The sequence below is a fragment of the Amyelois transitella genome, chromosome 31 (genome assembly GCF_032362555.1).
Source record: "Amyelois transitella isolate CPQ chromosome 31, ilAmyTran1.1, whole genome shotgun sequence".
In the NCBI taxonomy this organism is placed as follows: domain Eukaryota; kingdom Metazoa; phylum Arthropoda; class Insecta; order Lepidoptera; family Pyralidae; genus Amyelois; species Amyelois transitella.
In genome coordinates this window covers 964,043-986,755 of record NC_083534.1, presented here as the reverse complement: position 1 = coordinate 986,755, position 22,713 = coordinate 964,043, and the positions used below count along the sequence as shown (strand labels likewise).

General features: G+C 37.5%; 1 protein-coding gene across 3 annotated transcripts; it reads right to left on the bottom strand.

Moving 5' to 3' along the window:
- Positions 1 to 1,712: 1,712 nt before the first annotated feature.
- LOC106142956 (serine/arginine repetitive matrix protein 1) lies at positions 1,713 to 21,338 on the bottom strand. Of its 3 annotated transcripts, none has more exons than XM_060953181.1 (15): positions 21,195 to 21,338; positions 20,780 to 20,904; positions 19,807 to 19,907; positions 19,437 to 19,557; positions 18,502 to 18,603; positions 17,750 to 17,848; positions 17,211 to 17,298; positions 16,272 to 16,390; positions 15,792 to 15,912; positions 14,520 to 14,758; positions 12,289 to 12,450; positions 10,756 to 10,883; positions 8,374 to 8,483; positions 7,890 to 8,014; positions 1,713 to 5,732 (listed from the first exon to the last, which is right to left on the bottom strand). In XM_060953181.1, the coding sequence occupies exons 3-14, from the start codon at positions 19,904 to 19,906 to the stop codon at positions 7,967 to 7,969; spliced, it is 1,437 nt and encodes a 478-aa protein (XP_060809164.1). In that variant the 5' UTR covers position 19,907; positions 20,780 to 20,904; positions 21,195 to 21,338; the 3' UTR covers positions 1,713 to 5,732; positions 7,890 to 7,966. The 3 variants fall into 3 exon arrangements, with proteins under 3 accessions (XP_060809164.1, XP_060809166.1, XP_060809165.1); XM_060953183.1 differs by having other exon boundaries at positions 17,217 to 17,298; XM_060953182.1 differs by lacking the exon at positions 20,780 to 20,904 and having other exon boundaries at positions 21,195 to 21,335.
- Between the last annotated feature and the right edge of the window lie 1,375 nt (positions 21,339 to 22,713).

Sequence of the window (22,713 nt, the reverse complement as noted above, 5' to 3'; positions counted from 1 at the left end):
CTACCTATTTCGAGATTTTGGTGGCAGAAGTGGGATTTGGGACTAAATACGTACATACATACATAAAATCACGCCTCTTTCCCGGAGGGGTAGCCAGAGACTACATCTTTCCACTTGCCACGATCTCTGCACACTTCCTTCGCTTCATCCACATTTATAACTCCCTTCATGCAAGCTCGGCGGTTTCGGGTACTTTTGACCTGACCCTTTACCAGGACGTCCTTAATTTGATCAAGACTGGGACTAAATCCTCCAAAAAATTGTAAAATCCACTGTATGTACACAATAGCCGGGAATTAAGCGCGCGTGTAGATACGCGCCATAGCTCGAGACTATGGCTGGAGGAGCAGCTGACACACTGTCTTCTCTTCCAATATCTTGTCTAACGTCAATAATTACAAACTGTTTATATCCCTTGCGAGGAAGACAGAGCCAGCAGTCGTGAAAAGCCTGAAATTTAATGATAGAATTGAGATTCAAATAGTGACACAGGTTGCTAGCCCATCGCCTCCCGGAATCCCAAGTGTATAACCCTATCCCTTAGTCGCCCTTTACGACATCCATGGGTAAGAGATGGTAGTGATCCTATTCTGTTTATATTTGTGCTGAAAACCACATGGCACTAATCTAGTAGCAAAATGAAAACAAACACAATTTACAATAATATTTATTTAATAAATACATTACAGTATTACGTATTAATGCTGCGTCTGCGCTTTTAAAAAATCGACGGGCATCAAAAACTGGTACTTTTTCATCAAAAAGTGAATTACAACGTGCAGTTATTACATTAAAATTTTTTTTACGAGGACGCACACTATAAACAGGACAATTCCATGATACAAACAATATGGTTTACACTAAAGACATACCCATTCTAATATAGAGAAAAAACTGTTTAAATGGATTGCCACGCGGGCGAAGCCGCGGGTAAAAGCTAGTATTCTTAAAATTCGTGAAATAGCTTTCGTCCTTTTCACATCTAAAACATGATCAATCCAACACAGAGTTCACAGAAAAATTATATAAAAAAAAAACGGAATTCGATAAGGGGTATGTTACATTGAAGCTTTTAATGATAAACTAAGGGTTTATGCACACGTTGGCGAGACATGACTCCGCCGGGGCCCAGATAGAAGTGGCTGGCCGAAGAGATCCTGGCCGGTGGTCGTAAAACATGATACGCGAGCCATAAGACTGATAACCAGAGATCGGAATAGGTAGATTGAATTGGGGTCAATGAACTGAAACGTATATATTTATATGGGCATGCCTCCGTCCGGGATTGCGGGATTTGTAAATTAGGTATTAAGATTTTTTCCGGAATTTTTACAAGTGGGATGAAGAATATATTAGTGGTAGCTGTTTTCCCCCGACTTTGTTCACGTAAATTGTAGTCCTATTTTACCCGCGGACAATGTAGTTTACTGTAAGTGTAAGTACTGAAATGGAATCCCGGAAAAGAGGCTTATCCATGTTATGCTTTCTATGGTAATTCATGATGCAAGTACATAAAATCAATCTACCTATTCCGATCTCTGCTGATAACTGAGGACGGCCAAAAGCGGACCTTGTGGAGAGAGTGAAGTCGGATGGCGGGACCCGGGGTACCGAACCCGCAGAGATGAGAGAGTGTTAGTTAGTTTGTAATACCTTTATTGCACAGAAATTTGCACAGTTACAAGAAACAGATAATAGTTATAAAATAAATATATCACTTGCAATAGCGGACTTATCCCGTGGAGGGATCTCTTCCAGAAAAATCGGCAAAGCAAAAATTGCTCTTTCGTGGAAATCGGGTCTAAGCCTTATATATAACCGAAGATATAGAAAGTTAAAACTTATGCATTATCAAACTATGTTTTTGTATATGTAGTTGTTTTAAAATAATCATAATTTTCTCCCTACATACTTAAATATATTTAAATATACAAGCGTAATATATTTACAAGCGCTAAGGTCCGCAAAAATAAGTGTAACAATTTTTTAAGCTTCGATTCAGTAAATTCTGTGAGCAAAAACATTTCTTTTTATATTATCTCCTTCGCGTCAGATTTAATTGAAAATTAGAGATAAAATTTCTTGATTTTTTTATTAATCCTTCCAATTAAAGATTATCGCAATCCGTAGAAATTACGCGAAGAGACTCAGAGAATGTATATAAATCCGCTGAAGTATGTAGGGATCGTGGCAAGTGGAAAGACATAGCGTCTCTGCCTACCTCTCCAGGAAGGGAAGGCGTGATCATTTTGTAATATGTATATAGTGACAAAAACAATATAATATGTTATACCATTATGCCATACAGCTAAACGTGGCCTCTAAATAGGTATTATTTACCAAAGCAATGCTTAAATCATTTTCACTTTTTTCATTTGGTACCTTACAAAACTAATTTAAAGACATAATAAAATTTGTTCACTCACTAAAATTTATTAGAACAAGGCTTTTTTTTTTAAATCCTTCTCATATTAGTTACTAACATATAGCCGTCACCCGCGACTTTTTTATGAAAATAGTTTATTTAGGATTCCCGTGGGAATTTCGAAATAAAAAGTGGGGGTAATTATATATATACACTATCTCTAAGTTTTCTGTATTACTAACAAAGTGGATCATGATATCTGAATAAATAAATTAAATTAAATATATATTTTACTTGTCATTTCAGGTTATATTCTAACCGTGTACGAAATTTCATCATAATAAGTTCAGAAGTTTACAACTTTCCGAGATAAGCCTATACATACATACTGAGAAACTAATCACTCACTACATATTATCAAATTTCAAGATAACGAAAATAGAAAAATATTGTCACCGGCTTTAAAAAAGAAGGTTCTAGATGTTAGTTATTATATCCATAGAACAACATAATAAAGATAAATTATTATTTTTATTTGAAGAAGCTAAAGAATTATGCAGAGATGGTCGGAAATATAAAGATTTAGTTTCTGCCTACCCCTCAGGATTATGTATGTATGTATTTTCATCTTTTTTAACGAACCAAAGGATTTAAAAAAAATCCCCTTGCACAACATATATACACAATTATGTTACTTTTAAATTACTATAATAAAATTCATTAATTTAACGCTTAAACCCGAAAATATAAAAATTGCATGTTTATTACATTTACAAGTTATTATTAATGTTACATGATCTAGTCTATGAATTACATCTATGTTAAAAATATGACTATAATTTTAAAAGGACTTCACTAAATATAATTATAACTAGTTACATTTGGCGCTACATAGAATTTTGTAAGCCATAGTGAATTACTTTTCTTATGTGTTGTTATAAAAAAAAAAAAGACTGAAAATCTCTTATCTATGCTTGAAAAAAAAAACCTAATTACTATATTTTTTTTAACATTCTTTTGAATAATGTTTGTTGCACACAGCACAACATTATTACAGAATTTTAAAGGAAATGTAGGCAAGGGGAAGACGGACTTACCTTGATCAAATAGGTTTGGTAGTTATTTATAATTTACCCAATGAAATTAATATTATTTATTTAATTACGTATAAATCAATTGATTATAACAATGTGTTCTCTCGTCCAAAGTCATTTCTATTCTAAGTTTGGATTATTGTGAAGTTGAAAATGCTGCAGTGCAGTTTGTTACCGCTTCTTCTGCACTGACGCGGCAGTAAACTTAATTTAAAGTAATTTATTTGTCGTCAACCAATGTTGTGAAACCAAAAGATATGACAATTAGCAAGTGTCCCGCAAAGTTTTGAATTTTAATTTCGACAGATTACACTGATTGAGTTAGCCTCGAGGTAATTTCGAGACTGTATTACGAGACACTTACATAACGTTACTATATTTTATTTAAAAAAAAAGACTTTTATAAACACATCCAAATACTAGGTCGATCAGAGAAAGTTCGTTTCTCATCATGCCCTGGCCGGGATTCGAACCCGGGACCTCCGGTGTCACAGACAAGTGCACTACCGCTTAGCCACAGAGGCAGACTATTAGTCTGTAGAACATATAAAGATATTTTTCATATGATTCGAGTCTCCGCCTACCCCTTCCAGAGACAGAGTATGTAAAAAAATAATTTTATAACGTTTTATTAAAGTTTAAATTTGCGAACGTGAGACAAAAAAAGTAAAAGACGTGTTTTAAACCTATACTTACTAAATTTATCGTAATAACTACATCATGAGGAATACATTAGATAAAAAAAATATTTTTTTTTCAAGAGATTTCTTTTTTATTAATAAATACCTATGTACATTTTACACTTAAATTTTTTTTAAACTAATTAGTCATTTTAACTTGTTATGGATTGCTAAGAAATATTTAATGCCGTGTGGTTCCCGGCACCAAACCAAAAAAGAATAGGACCACTCCATCTCTTTCCCATGGTTGTCGTAAACGGCGACTAATGGATAGGCTTACAAACTTGGGATTCTTTTTTAGCCGATGGATTAGCAACCTGTCACTATTTGAATCTCAATTATAATCATTAAGCCAAATAGCTGAACGTGGCCATTCAGTCTTTTCAAGACTGTTGGCTCTGTCTACCCCGCAAGGGATAAAGACGTGACCATATGTATGTATGTACGTATGATAACATTTAAGTGAAATATAAATATAATTACGTTAAAAACCAGCTTTTCTTTTGGACAATACTAACCAGTATATTAAAATATATGCACTAGACTAGACTAAGCTTATTTAGTATAAGTATGAAAATAAGTTTCTTAAAAATTTAATGTTAACTGAAAAGATCACACAGATATAAGTTAACAGAATAAGTATTTATAAAATCAATTATACAGAGTGGTATTTGATTCAGAATAGAATAGAATAGATTTATTTTCAAAATTGGATACAAGGTATCACTTATTGACTTATAAATTTATTTACTTAATAACTTATATTAATTCATTAAGAAAATAGCAAAGTTAAAAAAAAGGGAATGTACACTCCTATACAAATTAGTTGATCAACTGATATATCTTAGTATGAGAAAGTACATATTTATTATTTATAACATTTTGTTATATTTGGCTTAATGAATAGAATTGAGACTCAAATAGTGACAGGTTGCTAGCCCATCGCCCAAAAAAGAATACCAAGTTTGTAAGCCTATGCCTTAGTCGCCTTTAACGACATCCATGGGAAAGAGATGGAGTGGTCCTATTCTTTACCTTTACCACACGGCACCAATGCTTACTTACTTCGGTTACATTATTGTTAATTTCAAATGTTATTATAACATTGTGAATTTCAAATGTTATTATAACATTTGAAAGTAACAATAATGTTACTGATTAATAAATAAATATCCTTACCAGAATATTAAGCCTTAATTTAGTACAGCCAACCGCATATCAAGTTACCGTGCTTGGAACTCCACGACGGGCGGTAACAAAGGTGAATTTGCATTGAATTTGAGTAGGTTGATGTGTTGTTCACTGTACACACTTCACTTCTATATTAAAAACACATGTTTACACGTAAAATAAAAACAGACACACATTCGCATTTTTATTTATTTTTTCGGAAGACGACCTAAAGTAAATATATAGCGTATTACAATAGCATAATAAAACTACATGTCGATTCACGTCACTAAATATAAATAATGATTTTTGATCCATAATTTTAGGTACACAATTCAATAGATGCACTAAAAAAAAATATTTAACACTAGGTATTGTCTTTGTGATTCCACGCATAATGCATGCCTTCACTTCAAGGTCACCCTGTAAAAAAAAATTAAAAGTTAATGACAATATAATAATTTGCCGTGTGGTTCCCGGCACCAATACAAAAAAGAATGGGACCACTCCATCTCTCTCCCATGGATCGTAAAAGGCGACTAAGGGATAGGCATACGAACTTGGGATTCTCTTTTTAGGCGATGGATTAGCAACCTATCACTATTTGAATCTCAATTCTATCATTAAGCCAACTAGCTGACATGGCCATTCAGTCTAGTCAAGACTGTTGGCTGTCTACCCCGCAAGGGATATAGACGTGACCATATGTATGTGTGTGTGTATGACATAATATATGCCGTGTGGTTCACGGCACCAATACCTATAAAAGAGAATAGGACAACTACGTCTCATTCCCATGGATGTCGTAAAAGGCGATGGGCTAGCAACCTGTCACTATTTGAATCTCAATTCTATCATTAGGCCATACAGCTGAACGTGGCCTATCAGTCTTTTCAAGACAATTGGTTCTGTCTACCCAAGCAAAGGATATAGACGTGATTGCCTACCCCTCCGGAAAATAGGCGTGATTTTATGTATAATTACATACATTATGTAGGCGGTCACGCGTATTAGAAAGAACGCTGGTTCGCCGTATTAAATGTTTCGCTGCAAATTGCTTATAACGACTATATCTCAAAACCTATTCGTCTGATTTATATACTGTAAATGGCAATTTTAGTCTACATGAAAAGTCGAAAGTAATAAACATATTTATTTGGATAAGGATTAATACTGAATTAAAGAAAATTGGTTTCAAAATAACTTATGTTTATAATGAAAAAATAATCTTAAAAATGAACATAAAAGTGGTCATTGTAAGTAAACCTTAAGAGATAGATATATGCTCTCGCGGACTTTTTTGTGGCAATAAATGAGTACTTCACATCTTTAGTACATTGTTTTACTATATCTTTGTTGGTTTGCGCAGCGTTCGCGTGGAAAGCTCGCAGATGGCCGACTCATTCAAATTTCACCGTCATTGTTCACGTTTCCCTTAGGTAATCCGAGATAAAATGTAGCCTATAGCCTTCCTCGATAAATAGACTATCTAACAGTGAAAGAATTATTCAAATCGGTTCAGTAGTTTCTGAGATTAGCGCGTTTAAACAAACAAACAAACAAAACAAACTCTTCAGCTTTATAATATTAGTATAGATGGAAGTGTGCGTGCGTGCGTGTATGTGCGTGGGTGTAGGTTTATGTATGTATATATATATATATGCGTGGGTGTAGGTTTATGTATGTATATATATATATATGTGTGGGTGTAGGTGTATGTATGTATATATATATGTGTGTGTGTATATATATTATGAATGTGGATGAAGCGAAGGAAGTATGCAGAGATCGTGGTATAGGTAGTCTCCGGGAAAGAGGCGTGATTTTATGTATGTACTAGCTGTGCCCGCGACTTCGTCCGCGTGGAATAGTTATTTGTCAGGCGGTCACGCGTATTAGAAAGAACGCTGGTTCGCCGTATTAAATGTTTCGCTGCAAATTGCTTATAACGACTATATCTCAAAACCTATTCGTCTGATTTATATACTGTTAATGGCAATTTTAGTCTACACGAAAAGCCGAAAGTAATAAACATATTTATTTGGATAAGAATTAATACTGAATTAAAGACAATTGGTTTCAAAATAACTTATGTTTATAATGAAAAAATAATCTTAAAAAATGAACATAAAAGTGGTTATTGTAAGTAAACCTTAAGAGATAGATATATGCTCTCGCGGACTTTTTTGTGGCAAAAAATGAGTACTTCACATCTTTAGTACATTGTTTTACTATATCTTTGTTGGTTTGCGCAGCGTTCGCGTGGAAAGCTCGCAGATGGCCGACTCATTCAACTTTCACCTGCATTGTTGACGTTTCCCGTAGAAAATCCGGGATAAAATGTAGCCTATAGCCTTCCTCGATAAATAAACTATCTAACAGTGAAAGAATTATTCAAATCGGTTCAGTAGTTTCTGAGATTAGCGCGTTTAAACAAACAAACAAACAAACAAAACAAACTCTTCAGCTTTATAATATTAGTATAGATATGTGTGTGTGTGAATGTGTGTTTTTGCATGTAAGGATGTGCGTGTGCGCGTATGTGTGCGAGCGTGGGTGTATGCATGCGGGGGCACTCACCACCAGCACGGAGCCGCTCAGAGCCGCGGCGCCCCCCCGAGGTCCACGCTGAGGACCGCGGCGGGGGCGGCGCGCCCTCAGCTGCGCCGGTGCCGCCCGCCGCGCCGGCGACGCTCGCGCCGCGTCTGCAATTTGAACGGCTTGGTAATCACGCGTGGAATACAACGGTCCATGACATGTTTGAACACAATACAGATATATTAAGAGAAACAAAAATCGGCACTTATAGAAAAATATGATAGGACCACTACGTCTCTTTCTCATGGATGTCGTAAAAGGCGACTTAGGGATGGTAAACTTGGGATTCTTGCGTTAGGCGATGGGCTAGCAACCTGTCACTATTTGAATCTCAATCCAATCTTAAAGCCAAACAGCTGAACGTGGCCTATCAGTGTTTACAAGACTGTAGGCTCTGTCTACCCCGCAAGGGATATAGACGTGATTATCTGTATGTATGTATGTACATAAATAAATAAACACTCACCGTCCCGACGTCGCCGTCAGCCCACCGCTCGTAGGCCCTCTCCCGTTTGAGCCACTCCTGATATTTGTACCACCACTCCTCCCACTTCACGTAATCGCCGAGGGTTAGACCTGTCAAAATAATAATATTTTCTTTTCATTTCCTTTTGTTTTATTGAAAACATGATATACAAGGAGAGTGTGGAGGGAAAGGTCGGAGTGGGAAGACCTAGACGAACGTATCTTGATCGAATTAAGGACGTCCTGGTAAAGGGTCAGGTCGAGAGTGCCCGAAACCGCCGAGCTTGCATGAAGGGAGTTATGAAAGTGGATGAAGCGAAGGAAGTGTGCAGAGATCGTGGCAAGTGGAAAGAGGTAGTCTCTGCCTACCCCTCCGGGAAAGAGGCGTGATTTTATGTATGTATGTATAATAAATAATAAATATATAAATAAATATATACGGGACAAATTACACTGATTGAGTTGGCCTCGAAGTAAGTTCGAGACTTGTGTCACGAGATACTAACTCAACGATACTATCTATATATATAAAACTCTTCCGTTACTGAGTGACTGACTGACAGACAACGCACAGTCGAAACTACTGGTCGTAGACAGCTGAAATTTGGAATGTAGGTTCCTTGGGATATGTAGGGGAGCACTAAGAAAGGATTTTTGGAAATTCAACCCCCAAGGGGGGGGAAAAGGGGTAAAAACGTTTCTATGAAAAATCTTATTCCTTGGGTTTATAAACTTGAAACTTGGCATGAACACGTACATAGGCAAGTAAATATGTTTGACATTATAAGTTTTTTCAAACTACCCTCCAATCGTGATTTAGGGGGTGCGATTGGGTGACTGATTTATTAACGCACAGCCGAAACCGCTCGGTATAGGAGTCTGAGATGTTGATCAGAGGTTCCTTTAGTAACATAAGTGAGCACTAAGAAGGGATTTTTGAAATGTCAACCCCCAAGGGGGGGAAAAGGGATAAACTGAGCCGGGGCTGCGGGAAAGTTCTAACGAGATACCGTGGCCCCGGAACGCAAAGGGCAACTGAAGGAACGAGGTGGGTTTTAGTCAGTAAAAGTCTGACACTCCCTTCCGTTCCACCCAGAGCGGGAGAGGTCATTTGATGATTTCCCATCCTTAAAAAAAAAGACTTTGTATGACAACTTTCAGTCGTCTCTTTAACATACATAATAACATACATAATTATGTACATACATGCATAACATTAATAACATCACGCCTTTAAATCCCTATTTTGTGTTAACACTACCCATACAAACAGCTAAAAGGAAACAAGTGAAGAGACGAAATTTGTCCGCATCCATTTTCACCTAAATTCTTAACGTTAATGAGATTTACTTTTTATTATCAGGTCAACCTAATAGCCTCACATGTACGTATAACTTCGTAAGAATTTTCTTTCAACTCCTAACCGTTGAGGAGTTGTACCTTCCATCATCAGCTCATTCACATGGGATGATGACTATCAGACGCAAATACTTAAACAGAAGGAAATCCTGTAAGGCCTCCGATAAACTCCGAAACTACTGAATCGATTTCAAACATTCACCATTAGAAAGCTACATCATCCCTGAGTAACACAGGCTATATTTAATTCCAGTTGTAACAAGATTTCAGCCTGTGGAAGAAAAAGCCCTGTCGAGATCATTAAAAAACGCTATATATAACCGAATTACACGTGGGCGAAGCTGCGGGCGGAAAGCTAGTTATTTTATAAAAAATACTTACATAGATACACCACATCCAAGATTGGCCTGGGCAATCAGAGAAAGTTTGTTTCTCATCACGCCCCGGCCGGGATTCGAACCCGGGACCTCCGGTGTCACAGACAAGCGTACTACCGCTGCGCCACAGAGGCCGTCAAACTTCCTTCGCTTCATCCACATTCATAACTCTCTTCATGCAAGCTCGGCGGTTTCGGGCACTCTCGACCTGACCCTTTACCAGGACGTCCTTAATTTGATCAAGATACGTTCGTCTAGGTCTATATGAATATATTATATGTAAAGAAAACTTATAGGTATTCTTTATGTAATGTATGCAATTTAAATTTTGCCGCGTCAAGTGTGATTATTGAGGTTGGAATTATTTTGTGTAGGTAGTGTAACAGATATTTTATTGTAAGAATCTTGCCTATGAAATTATTAAAATAGACCCGAAATAAGGGCTTTAAATGTTGTTTCTTTTGTTCACAGGTGAGTAAATGTTTAGTTTATAAGCTAATGTCATAATAGCTTATAAACTAAACATTTACTCAAAGTGTTAAAAAACTTTTGTAAATAAATAAATCTTTTGTTCACAGAAACGCAATTACCTCTTTATTTCTAAATAAACAGGCATATTGATAATTCATTATATATACATAGCTCACCTCTCAAATAGCCCCGCTTCTTGTAATAGTCGTAGCGGACTCGAACGTCGTCCCACGACGGCAGCCCGCCCGGCGCCACCGCCAGCAGCTCCTCGGGGTAGCTGCCCACCGGCGCCGGGTCCAGCCCGCTGGAACACAATTATATTGGTTATTTCTTCTCATGGATGTCGTAAAGGGCGATTAAGACACAGCCTAGCAACCTCTAGTCACTATTTGAATAGCAATTCTATCATAAAGCCAAACAGCTGAACGTGGCCTATCAGTCTTTACAAGACTGTTATTGTAATCTCTGTCTACCCCGCAAGGTGTATAGACGTGATTATATGTATGTTATGTATGATAAACTAGCTGTGCCCGCGACTTCGTCCGCTTGGACTAGTTATTTTGGGTATATGTATATATCAGGAAAGAGGTGTGATTTTATGTATGTATATGTATGTAGGAAGTATAGCTATTAAAGATTTTTAATTCCTACAGAAGATAGTGTTTTGTTTATTTTGGCACAAACAGTCATTACAACATTTTTTACAATTAGAATTACATATTAAATAGACAAATAGCGCCGAAAAAATTTACAAAAACATATAAAAATTATGCTAGTGTGTTGACAACATAACAATTGACAAAATAGCTAAATAAGTAACTGGTTAACGTAATACATTACATAAATGGTTTACACATATAAATTAAATTTAAGTTAGATAGAAGGAGAAAAGAGGAGAAAATAATTAGTTTAAAATATCTATATTATTCAACGTATATATATATATCCTACTACTATTATAAAGGCGAAAGTTTGTATGGATGTTTGTTACTCTTTCACGCAAAAACTACTGAACCGATTACCATGAAATTTGGTATGTAGGTAGCTGAAGACCCAGAATAACACATAGGCTACTTTTTATCCCAGAGTTCCCGCGGGATTGATAGGGTTTCCATGCGGACGAAGTCGCGGGCGGCCTCTAGTAGATAGATATATATATATATATATATATATATATATATATATATATATATATATATATATATACGTGCCGTGTGGTTCCCGGCACCAAATAGAAAAAAGAATACGAGCACTCCATCTCTTTCCCATGGATGTCGTAAAAGGCGACTAAGGGATAGGCTTCAAACTTGGGATTCTTTTTTGGGCGATGTGCTAGCAACCTGTCACTATTTGAATCTCAACTCTATCATTAAGCCAAATAGCTGAATGTGTGGCCTATCAGTCATTTCAAGACTGTTGGCTCTGTCTACCCCGCAAGGGATATAGACGTGACCATATGTATATGTATAATATATACGTAGTACCTAATATATATGTAGTAATATATATGTAGTACCTAGTACCTAATATATATGTAGTAATATATAACCGCCGAGCTTGTATGAAGAGAGTTATGAATGTGGACGAAGCGAAAGAAGTATGCAGAGATCGTGGCAAGTGGAAAGAGGTAGTCTCTGCCTACCCCTCCGGGAAAGAGGCGTGATTTTATGTATGTATGTATGTATGTATATATATGTGTAGCCACTCACGGGTAGGGCTCCGCGTCCAGCTCGGGCGCGCGGGGCTCCCCGCCGCGCTCGATGCGCACGTGCAGCGTGGCCTCGCGCCGCGTGATGCGCATGTTCTCCAGCCGCGCCGACCTGTCCGCCGACCACTGCGCCATCTTGCCGAACCGCTCGGACAGAGTCAGCCTGCGGGTGATCGATTTGTTTATTTATTTGTTCATTAGGAATGACAAACAGCTATATTTATAAAGACATGTTAAAAGTTACATACATACATACAAACGATCGATTATTGATCGATCGTTTGTATGTATGTATGTAACTAGTGATCGATTTATTTAAATAAAATTACCCACACCTAGAACTAAATATGGAAAGAGTGATATATTATATGAAGGAGCAAAAATGTTTAATGACTTACCTAAGGACTTTAAAAAACATAAAATCTTTGACTTTGTTTAAAGGAAGACTTAAAAATTATATCTACACCGAAATTTTGTAAATTACTTAACTTTTTCGAAAACTACGCTGTTTATTTGCGTCAATATTTTTACGAATTATTTATAAATTAGTTTTAGACTCATTATAAGTGAATTATTGTATTCTTTATGAGTCAATAAATATCTATAAACCGATTTATTTATTTATTCATCAGGAATAACAAACAGCTATATTATAAATACATATTAAAAGTTACATACATACATACATATGATCACGTCTATATCCCCAGCGGGGTAGACAGAGCCACCAGTCTTGAAAAGACTGATAGGCCACGCTCAGCTGTTTGGCTTAGTGATAGAATTGAGATTCAAATAGTTACAGGTTGCTGGCCCATCGCCTAAAAGGGGAATCCCAAGTTTATGAGCCTATCCCTTAGTCGCCTTTTACGACATCCGTGGGAAAGAGATGGAGTGGTCCTATTCTTTTTTGTAATGGTGCCGGGAACCACACGGCACATTAAAAGTTATTATATGCTAAAGTAGTTGTGGGCGATGGGAAAGATCAATTTATTTATTTATTCATCAGGAATGACAAACAGCTGTATTATAAAGACATGTTAAAAGTTATCATATTATGCTAAAGTAGTACGGACAGAATCAGCCTGTGGAAGATCAATTTATTTATTTATTTGTTCATTAGGAATGACAAACAGCTATATTATAAGGACATGTTAAAAGTTATTATATGCTAAAGTAGTTGTGGGCGATGGGAAAGATCAATTTATTTATTTATTCATCAGGAATGACAAACAGCTATATTATAAGGACATGTTAAAAGTTATTATATGCTAAAGTAGTACGGACAGAGTCAGCCTGCGGAAGATCAGTTTATTTATTTATTCGTCAGGAATAACAAACAGCTATATTATAAGGACATGTTAAAAGTTATTATATGCTAAAGTAGTACGGACAGAGTCAGCCTGCGGGTGATCGATTTGTTTATTTATTTATTCATGAGGAATGACAAACAGCTATATTATAAAGACATGTTAAAAGTTATTATATGCTAAAGAAGTACGGACAGAGTCAGACCGGGAGATCGATTAATTTATTTATTGATTCATTAGGAATGACAAACAGCTATATTATAAGGACATGTTAAAAGTTATTATATGCTAAAGTAGTTGTGGGCGATGGGAAAGATCAATTTATTTATTTATTCATCAGGAATAACAAACAGCTGTATTATAAAGACATGTTAAAAGTTATCATATTATGCTAAAGTAGTAACAATATAATATATTTATTGAAAAAGAAAAAAATCTCAAATGTGCCGTGTGGTTCCCGGCAACGATACAAAAAAGAATAGAACCACTCCGTCTCTTTCCCATGGATATGATAATCTTTCCAAAGGTGACTAAGGGATAGGTTTACAAACTTGGGATTCTTTTTTTTAGATGATGGGCTACCAACCTGTCACTATTTGAATCTCAATTCTATCATTAAGCCAAACAGCTGAACGTGGTCGTTCAGTCTTTTCAAGACTTGCAGGCTCTGTCTACCCCGCAAGGGATATAGACGTGACCATATGTACATACATACATACAAACATAAAATCACGCCTCTTTCCCAGATTGGTAGGCAGAGACTACCTCTCTCCACATGTACTATGTATGCCAATTTCCAAATAATCTCCACCAATCATCAACCCAGCCGACCGAACAGAACACAGATACGTCGTGACGTCAATAAGTGATACCTTGTATCCAATTTTGAAAATAAATCTATTCTATACAGTACACAAAAACACACCTCTGCGGCTGCTCCTCGCTGGCGGTGGACTCGCTGTCACCACTATCGGCCAGCGCGGCCGCGATGGCGGCGGGGGACACGCCCCGGGCGCGGCGCGCGGAGGCCGGGGCTCCGGCGGGCGCGGGCGGGGCGGCGGCGGGCGGCGGGCGGCGCTCCCCCTCGCGCTTGATGTGCGCGGCGGGCAGCGGCGGCCGGGACGACATGTTCGCCGATAGCTGAGAGCGTTGCCATTCCAGTACCTGGTGAGCACAATAGGGATGATAACGAGGTCTTAAAACAATATTAATTTTTTAATAACATGATAGGATACATGTATACGTTACGTGAATTTTTAGTTTTAAAATAACTATGCCAGGCGTGAATAAATAAAATTTGGAATAACTTTTATTAAGACATATCCATAAATGGAATAATTAAGGTAGCTGCCATACAAATGAAGTTCATGACGAGAACAAGTAACTCTAGTGTGACGTCACACTTGAGTAGCGTTTTGTACGGGGCGTTTTGGACTAGTTCAAATAATGTGTTATGTTACTTCGTATATGTCAGGTAGTTTATTGTTTATTGATGCCGTTATTTGACCAATGTTTTAGTTGTTGTGAAACTAAATTAAGCCCAAAACAAAAAAAAATTGTCATCATGCCTATTGTTGGTTAGCGGACGCGGTTTAATATAGTTTTAGGATTAGTGGGCTTATGTCACTGTCAAAAACGTGTCATGTGATTTATAAAAAGGTTAAATTAAATTCGTGCGGTTCCCGACACGAATAGTAGAAAAGGACCACTCCATTTGTGTACCTACATAAATAAAATAAAGACTAAATCACTGTCCCAATTTAAAATTTAACCTTGCTAATTCATATATATTGTATATATTTTATGAAAGTTTATTATTCAATATTTACATATGTATTTTATTTATGTATTTGTTCACCTTTGTCTACAATTAGTTATGTGTGTGGACACAACTAAATATTATGTATGTGACCCTTTCGATCATATCTCCTATATCAGATCTACTGGAAGAGATTTCTTTTGAAATAAGCAGAACCTAATGTTATTTTGTGTCTTATGATTATCAGTCTCGATGTTTTCTATGTACATACATAAATAAGTAAATAAATGTTATATATAAAATTCTCTTCGTTCCCATACTTCTCCGAAAAAGCTTGACTGATTCTCATGCAATTTTGTTCGTCCCACCATCATTCTTGGTGGGACGAACGGGAATAAAAATTAAATTATAAGGCTCGTCCCACTGGGAATGACCCACCTTCTCCTCCCTGGTGCGCTTGCTGCCCTCCCTGGCCTTGAGCAGCTCCCGCGTCGGCTGCACAGCCCGGGACGCCGCCGCCGGCGCGGGCCGCTTGCGGCTCGGCGAATTGGATTTAGGCCTGAAAAGAGAGAAATGTAATTTTTAAAAGAAACCTTCACCGCGAACGTAATCCTAGCGATTATTTTACATTTTGTCACGTCTATATCCGTTGCGGGGTGGACAGAGCCGACGGTCTTGAAATCACTGACAGGTCGTGTTCAGCTGTATGGCTTGATGATGGAATTGAGATTGAAATAGTGACAGGTTGCTAGCCCATTGTATAAGCAATCTAAACCATTTATAAGCCTATCCTTTAGTCGCTTTTTACGACATTCATGGTAACATGGCCTATCAGTCTGTTCAAAACCATTCACTCTGTCCACCCCCGCAGGGGATATAGACATGATTATATGTATGTATATATTACAAGTAAATTACCTGGGCGGTGGTGGCTTAGCACCTTTGGGTGGAGCCGGGGGTCCCTTCTTGTTTTTGGCCGAGCAAACCGAACAGGACTCGTCCGAGCAGCTGCTGACAGACGACCCGGAGCCCGATGACTGTGGACGAGATTGATTTAATTAAAAAAAAAAAGATTAAAAAAAAAATACCATTAGCATCATCAAATGAAAAACACAAGCCAAACCGGTTTTGAGTTGCATCAAACATACACTAAGTGAAATAAAAAAAATTAAAAAATACATAATAACTTAATATGAAATAACATTATCACCAACTCAAATCTGTGTAATGTGTCCCGTATATATATTTATTTATTAAACATACATAATATAGAGTTATCATTTGTATATAAATTTTGTTTTTGTTATATTAATTTTATTAAGCACGCATTTTAATATAGGACCACTCTATCTTGTATCCCTTGTATGTATGTTATAAAAGGTGACTAAGGGGATAGGGGTTGTCATTTAAAATCATAAGTTTTACATTCATTCATGTTTTTGAATGCAGACAATGTGCATTCGTCCACGATTTAGCTTTAAGAGATCTACACTTGTAAAATGACGTCCGCTGAAAACGCTGCAGCGTAGTTTGTTCCACCGCTTCTTCTAAACATGCGCTTCGGAAGCGGTAGTAGTTACAATTAGATTTAAGTGATGTGACGTGAATAAGTGATACCTTGTATCCAATTTTGAAAATAAATGTATAGAGATTACTAGCGACCCGCCCCGGCTTCGCACGGGTGCAAAATTATAAATGTTATTATACATAAAAACCTTCCTCTTCAATCACTCTACCTTTTACAAAAAACCGCATCGAAATCCGTTGCGTAATTTTAAAGATTTAAGCATACAGACAAACAGACTAAAATAGCGACTTTGTTTTATACTATGTAGTGAAGAATAAATAGAATCGTTCATTTACCTGCCGGGGCGGCGGCGACGGAGGCCGGGGGCGGCGGGGCTCCGCGCGCGCGCGCCGCGCCGCCGACCGCGAGCGGCGCCGGCTGCACAAACACGTATTAAACAAATTATTATTATTAATATATTTTTTTACTAACTATAAAATAAAGTAAACTATGTATATTTTGTGTTCAAACCTGCATGATCTTCATACATACATACATATGGTCACGCCTATATACCGGGGTAGACAGAGCCAACAGTCTTGAGAAGAGTGAATGGCCACGTTCAGCTATTTGGCTTACTGATAGAATTGAGATTCAAATAGTGACAGGTTGCTAGCCCATCGTCTGAAAAAGAATCCCAAGTATGTAAGCCTATCCCTTAATCGCCTTTACGACATCCATGGGAAAGAGATAGAGTGGTCCCATTCTTTTTTGTATTGGTGCCGGGAACCACACGGCGCAATATGCATGTATGTATGGTATGTATTAAGATTGTTCGTTGTACGCGGGCGTAGCCCTCTCTACCAAAATATAAATTACAAGTAGTCACCTGACGGGGCTTCGCCTCGGGCTCCGCCTGGGTGTCCGCGACTTCCTCGGCGAGCGACGACCGATCGGCGACCGGGAACGGCGCAGGGGTGGGGGCGATCTGTGGAGAAAAAAAAAGACATAAGAAAATGCTGCAGTGCAGTTTGTTACCGCTCCTTCCGCACTGACGCTTCGGAAGCGGCGGTAAACTTAGTTTTAAGATTTGTGATTTATTTGACGTCAACCAATGTTGTGAAATCAAAAGGTTTGACTATTATTAAGTGATATGTAGTATCCTATAACAATGAATAACAATTTTTGGATTTATTTTGAAAATACAAGATTTTATATTTTGACGACAAACAATGTTGTGAAACCAAAAGATGTGACAATTATTGTGTGATACGTATTGAAGTGACCCATAATAACGAACAAAATTTTGAATTTTGATGCCTGTGCTAAAGGTCCGGTAGAAGAGTACCCAAAGCTTGCATGAGAAATGTTAGGATGAACGGAGTATGCACGGATCGTGGCGAGTGGAACGACGTTAAGTGCCTTCGGGAAAGAGGCGTGATTTTTTGTATAGAATAGAATAGAATAGATTTATTTTCAAAATTGGATACAAGGTATCACTTATTGACGTCACATAACTTAAATCTAATTATAACTACTACCGCTTCCAAAGCGCATGTTTAGAAGAAGCGGCGGAACAAACTACACTGCAGCATTTTCATCGGACTATACATCATACATCGGTATATACTCATTACTCACCTAGTCCTGGACCTGCGACCTGTTATCGGTGACCTGGATCTCTTCGGGGAGGCCGATCCTGACCCCTCCAGGTAAAGTTGTTTGTAGCCAGTATGGCGCCATCTACATAGAAAATATTAAAATAAAAAATCCATTTATTTCAGGCTACTTACAGGCCCATAATACGAAAGACAAATTCATCCATATTCACATTAAAGTTAAAACTTGAAAACATGATAGGAATATAACAATTTAGTGATACACTGAATAACCGTAAGAATAGCTATAACTGTTTAAAATCTCCAGCGATTTTGTTTGTAACGCTTTTCAAATCTGCCCGTTAAACATTCTTTGTACATTTGTGGGTACAAAAATCAACGGCCAAGACGCACAACGTCCTACTAATGCGAATATTATAAATGCGAAAGTTTGTATGTCACGATGTCAGTATGGATGTTTGTTACTCTTTCACGCAAAAACTACTAAACCGATTACGATGAAATTTGGTATGTGGGTAGCTGAAGACCCAGAATAACATATAGGCTATATTTTATCCCGGAGTTCCCGCGGGATTGATAGGGTTTCCATGCGGTCGAAGTCGCGGGCGGCCTGTATAATAATCTAGTCAGTCAGGAGGTGAATTATGTAAAAACCTGACTAAACCAATCCAGGCACATGGTTGTAAAGGTGCACCCCAGGGTATTCTCCAGGGAGGTGAGGAAGTAACTTGGACTAACGCCAGGAGGAAGAAGAAAACAATTCGTACGACTGAAATTTAAGGCTTTCAACACTAGACTGTCAAAATGGGACAAGGCCGGCCACGTCGAACTTTCAAGCACAAAATTTCGAATGTCTTGAAAAGGGGAGTTATGCATGAAAATAGTAATGAGTGTGGAGGAAGCGGGAGCAGTCTGTATGTATGTTTGTTTCAACACTAGATCAATTCAGACGGTCACCTGTTAGGGTCCTTCTCCTCTACTTCCAGAAGCTTCCTGTCCCAGCTGCCGGGGGACGCCTGCCTGGCCCTCTTCATGACGTTATCAATCTCCTTACGACGGCCAGCCGGGTTAGACGGATCTGTTGGCAAAGACACATAACCAGATTATAATGATATAACCTAATATGAACAAAATATAAATACAATCAACCCAGTAGTTTTGAGTATATTTGTTACATACACACAAAACATTTCTCTTTATTATTAGTGCCATTAATATGAACCTACACACCTAACCTAACCTAATCTACCCACCTGCCCCATGTAGTTTTGAAAAATGAATAAAACCATGCAATGCCTTAAAAGAAAGTCAATATTATATCTCTCACCGGTGATACGCGAATGCTGCGGATTCCTGTCCATGTGCAATCGGTTCTTGGACGCTGTCTCCGCTGCCCGGGACACGGACCCGTTGCGACGGGACGACATTCTAGCATGGGGAAATATTTGTGTCACATTACTACCTTTTACTACTCCCATGTCACTTTATTGTCGTTCCCATGGATATTATAAAAGGTGACTAAGGAAAAAGTTAATAAACTTTAGATTCGTCTTGCAGGCAATGGGTTGCCAAGCTGTCACTATTTGAATCTTATTTGTTATTAAAACAGTCCTTTCAGTCTTTTCATTATTATTTATGTACTACCTGTAACTTGTGATTTTGTTCTGTTGAATTAGAATCTAAAGTTGCTTGAATAATAAGATACAAAATAATCAATTTTTGTTTAGTTATCAATTCTGAATTTTTTTTAATGTATAAAGTTGGACAATCTTGATCAAAACATATGCATGCACAATTCTTTTTTTTTTATTATACAGAAATATTTTTAACACTGGCAGAAATAGATGTATGACAGATGACCAGCTGACTGTACAAAAACAAACATTACAATATGTTTCTAATGTGTTAGTACATGTTTTAATATACTTATTGATGGAAACTTAATTTAATTCCTTGCATGCATCATTTGAAACTTACAGTTCAAAATCAGCTTACTTTTGAGAGAAAAAAGTGTCATTGTGAAGCTAAAGGGAAAGATTACTGTCATCCTATAAATGGGTTTGACACAAAATATGCCCCATAAAATTTACTTTTTTAAACTATAACAATAATACAACAAAATGAAACCTCAGTTTTTTGTCTTCATTACCGAAAAACATAAGAGTTTATTGAACCAAAAACTGACGAGCTCATTCATTCTCGCCCTACTCGGTGTTCTATTTTTAGACCGTTCTCAAGATGGCTGCGCTTACCTATCGATTTTTCATCATCTCACCTACTCAATACACAAAGAGACTTACCTTCAGCGCTCCGCTCACGATAAGGAAGGAGCTAGGGCTCCAAGGACGCGCGCGATTCGCGGGGCGAATCCCCAGGCGCGGGCGACGGTGCCTCGCGATGGGTTGACGCGTAGCCCGCGGCGCCGCTGTAAAGAACGGACATCTTATTACCACGAAAGCGGCGCGCGGGCTCGATGTATCACGACACGGAATGCCTAACGCAGGCACGCGAACGAATATGATGCCCTCGCGAGGCAAGCATGCAGCCTGCGGGCTCACGCGGCGAGGCCTTACGGTACAGGCCAAACGCGATTCTTTCTCGTCACCTCCATACATCCAAGATTCCATCTTCCCAGATCCATGGCTGCCTGCGTAGATAGCTGAACATCAAACATACTTAATCCACCTTAATTAACCACAATATAAAGTTACGAACCAGTAATAAATACACCAAAACTTTTCACTGAATACACAGGATATTTCCGATGATGGCTCGATTATCCGCGGCGACGACACACCTTGCTCGATGCATCAGCCATTTTGTGATTTTTCATCTTGGAGTTGGATGTTTTTTTTTCTATAAAATCCTTTCACCTTTCACTACTTCATACACTGCGTCAAGAATATGATTTGTCGAATTTCCATCACTGCCTTGTGATTGGCTATTACTTCAAACTTTCTAATCACCGATTGGTTGATTTGGTATTGCGTTTTATTTTACTAGCCATACAACACATCAAACAAAATATATCAAGTTAGTGAACAAAACGCATTGACAGTCACATTTAACTATGTAAATACTCAAATAAAATTAAATGTGACAAACAATGCAAGTTTGTACACATAATATTTATATGCTGTAAATAGAAAAGATAATTCAATGTGACATTATAATATAATTATTTAAAATGACATAAGTACCTTTGCAGCTATAATGTAGGTATTTAACATGCCATTTGTCATCTTTTTAAGGGTTCCGTCCGTACCTAAAAGATTAGAACGGGACCCTATTACTACACCGGTGTCTGTCTGTCACTTGGTTGTATTGTATAAACCGTGATAACTAGAAACCTGAAATTTTCATAAATTATGTATTAAGGTAGCCGCTATAACAAGTACTAAAAATAAAATTACTCTCCATTCTATAATTTTCGTGATTTTTTCGTATATTTTTCTTAATATTTATTACGGTAAGAGGTAGACGTTTAAAATTTCCACAGAATATACACTTGTACGTACATGACCTTTCATAAAAAATAATTAAATAACAAGAAAAAAGTTATTAAATTAAAATTATCACTTCTAAAAACCAAACGTAATTTTATAGCAGTTTTTGGTCCATTTTAATAGACAGGTAGAAACGTGACTATAAAAATAATGCAATGGAATTCTTTCTCCGCGAGTCCGGTTATATTATGTTTCTATTATAAAATACTAGTATTCAAGGATTTCATAGATTTTTTACGATATACGGCAGAAAATTGAATTAAAGAAATGATACTGAACAATTTTTTTTTCTAATTTTGTGTCATCTAGCTCTTTTTGGGATCGATTTAGCGCCTTTTTTCCGAGAGTATTGGCAATACTATCTATCGTTCGTTGTCAGTTGTCAATAACAGTGTGCATAGCGATAGGCGATTATTGTTAAATATACAATCGACTGAATCGAAATCGCGCAGTTGTGGTGCGCGATTGTCGATTAAATAGTTCTTTAAGATTATTATTCTAATACGAACTACTAATTGCGTTGCATGCACATGTCGCCCACCGTACACCGCATACGTCGTTGACTGATATCATGTTATCGACTTTTATCGACGTCGTTGAATAATCGATTGATCACTTTTAGTTAAAATTGCACATCACTACTGCAGTGCAGGCAGTGCAGCACCCGGTACGGGGTTGTGTTACGTGTGTTGTATATAGGTATTTTTAGTTTTTCGGTTTGTATGCTA

Bases quoted from the DNA above. Each gene is read 5' to 3' on its own strand.
- LOC106142956 (XM_060953181.1), bottom strand. From the start codon at position 19,906: ATGTCGTCCCGTCGCAACGGGTCCGTGTCCCGGGCAGCGGAGACAGCG. The intron at 17,849-18,501 runs GTGAGTAATGAG...TTTTCTCCACAG, and splicing joins GGTCGCAGGTCCAGGACTAG to ATCGCCCCCACCCCTGCGCC. The intron at 10,884-12,288 runs GTGAGTGGCTAC...ATTGTGTTCCAG, and splicing joins CTGGACGCGGAGCCCTACCC to CGGGCTGGACCCGGCGCCGG.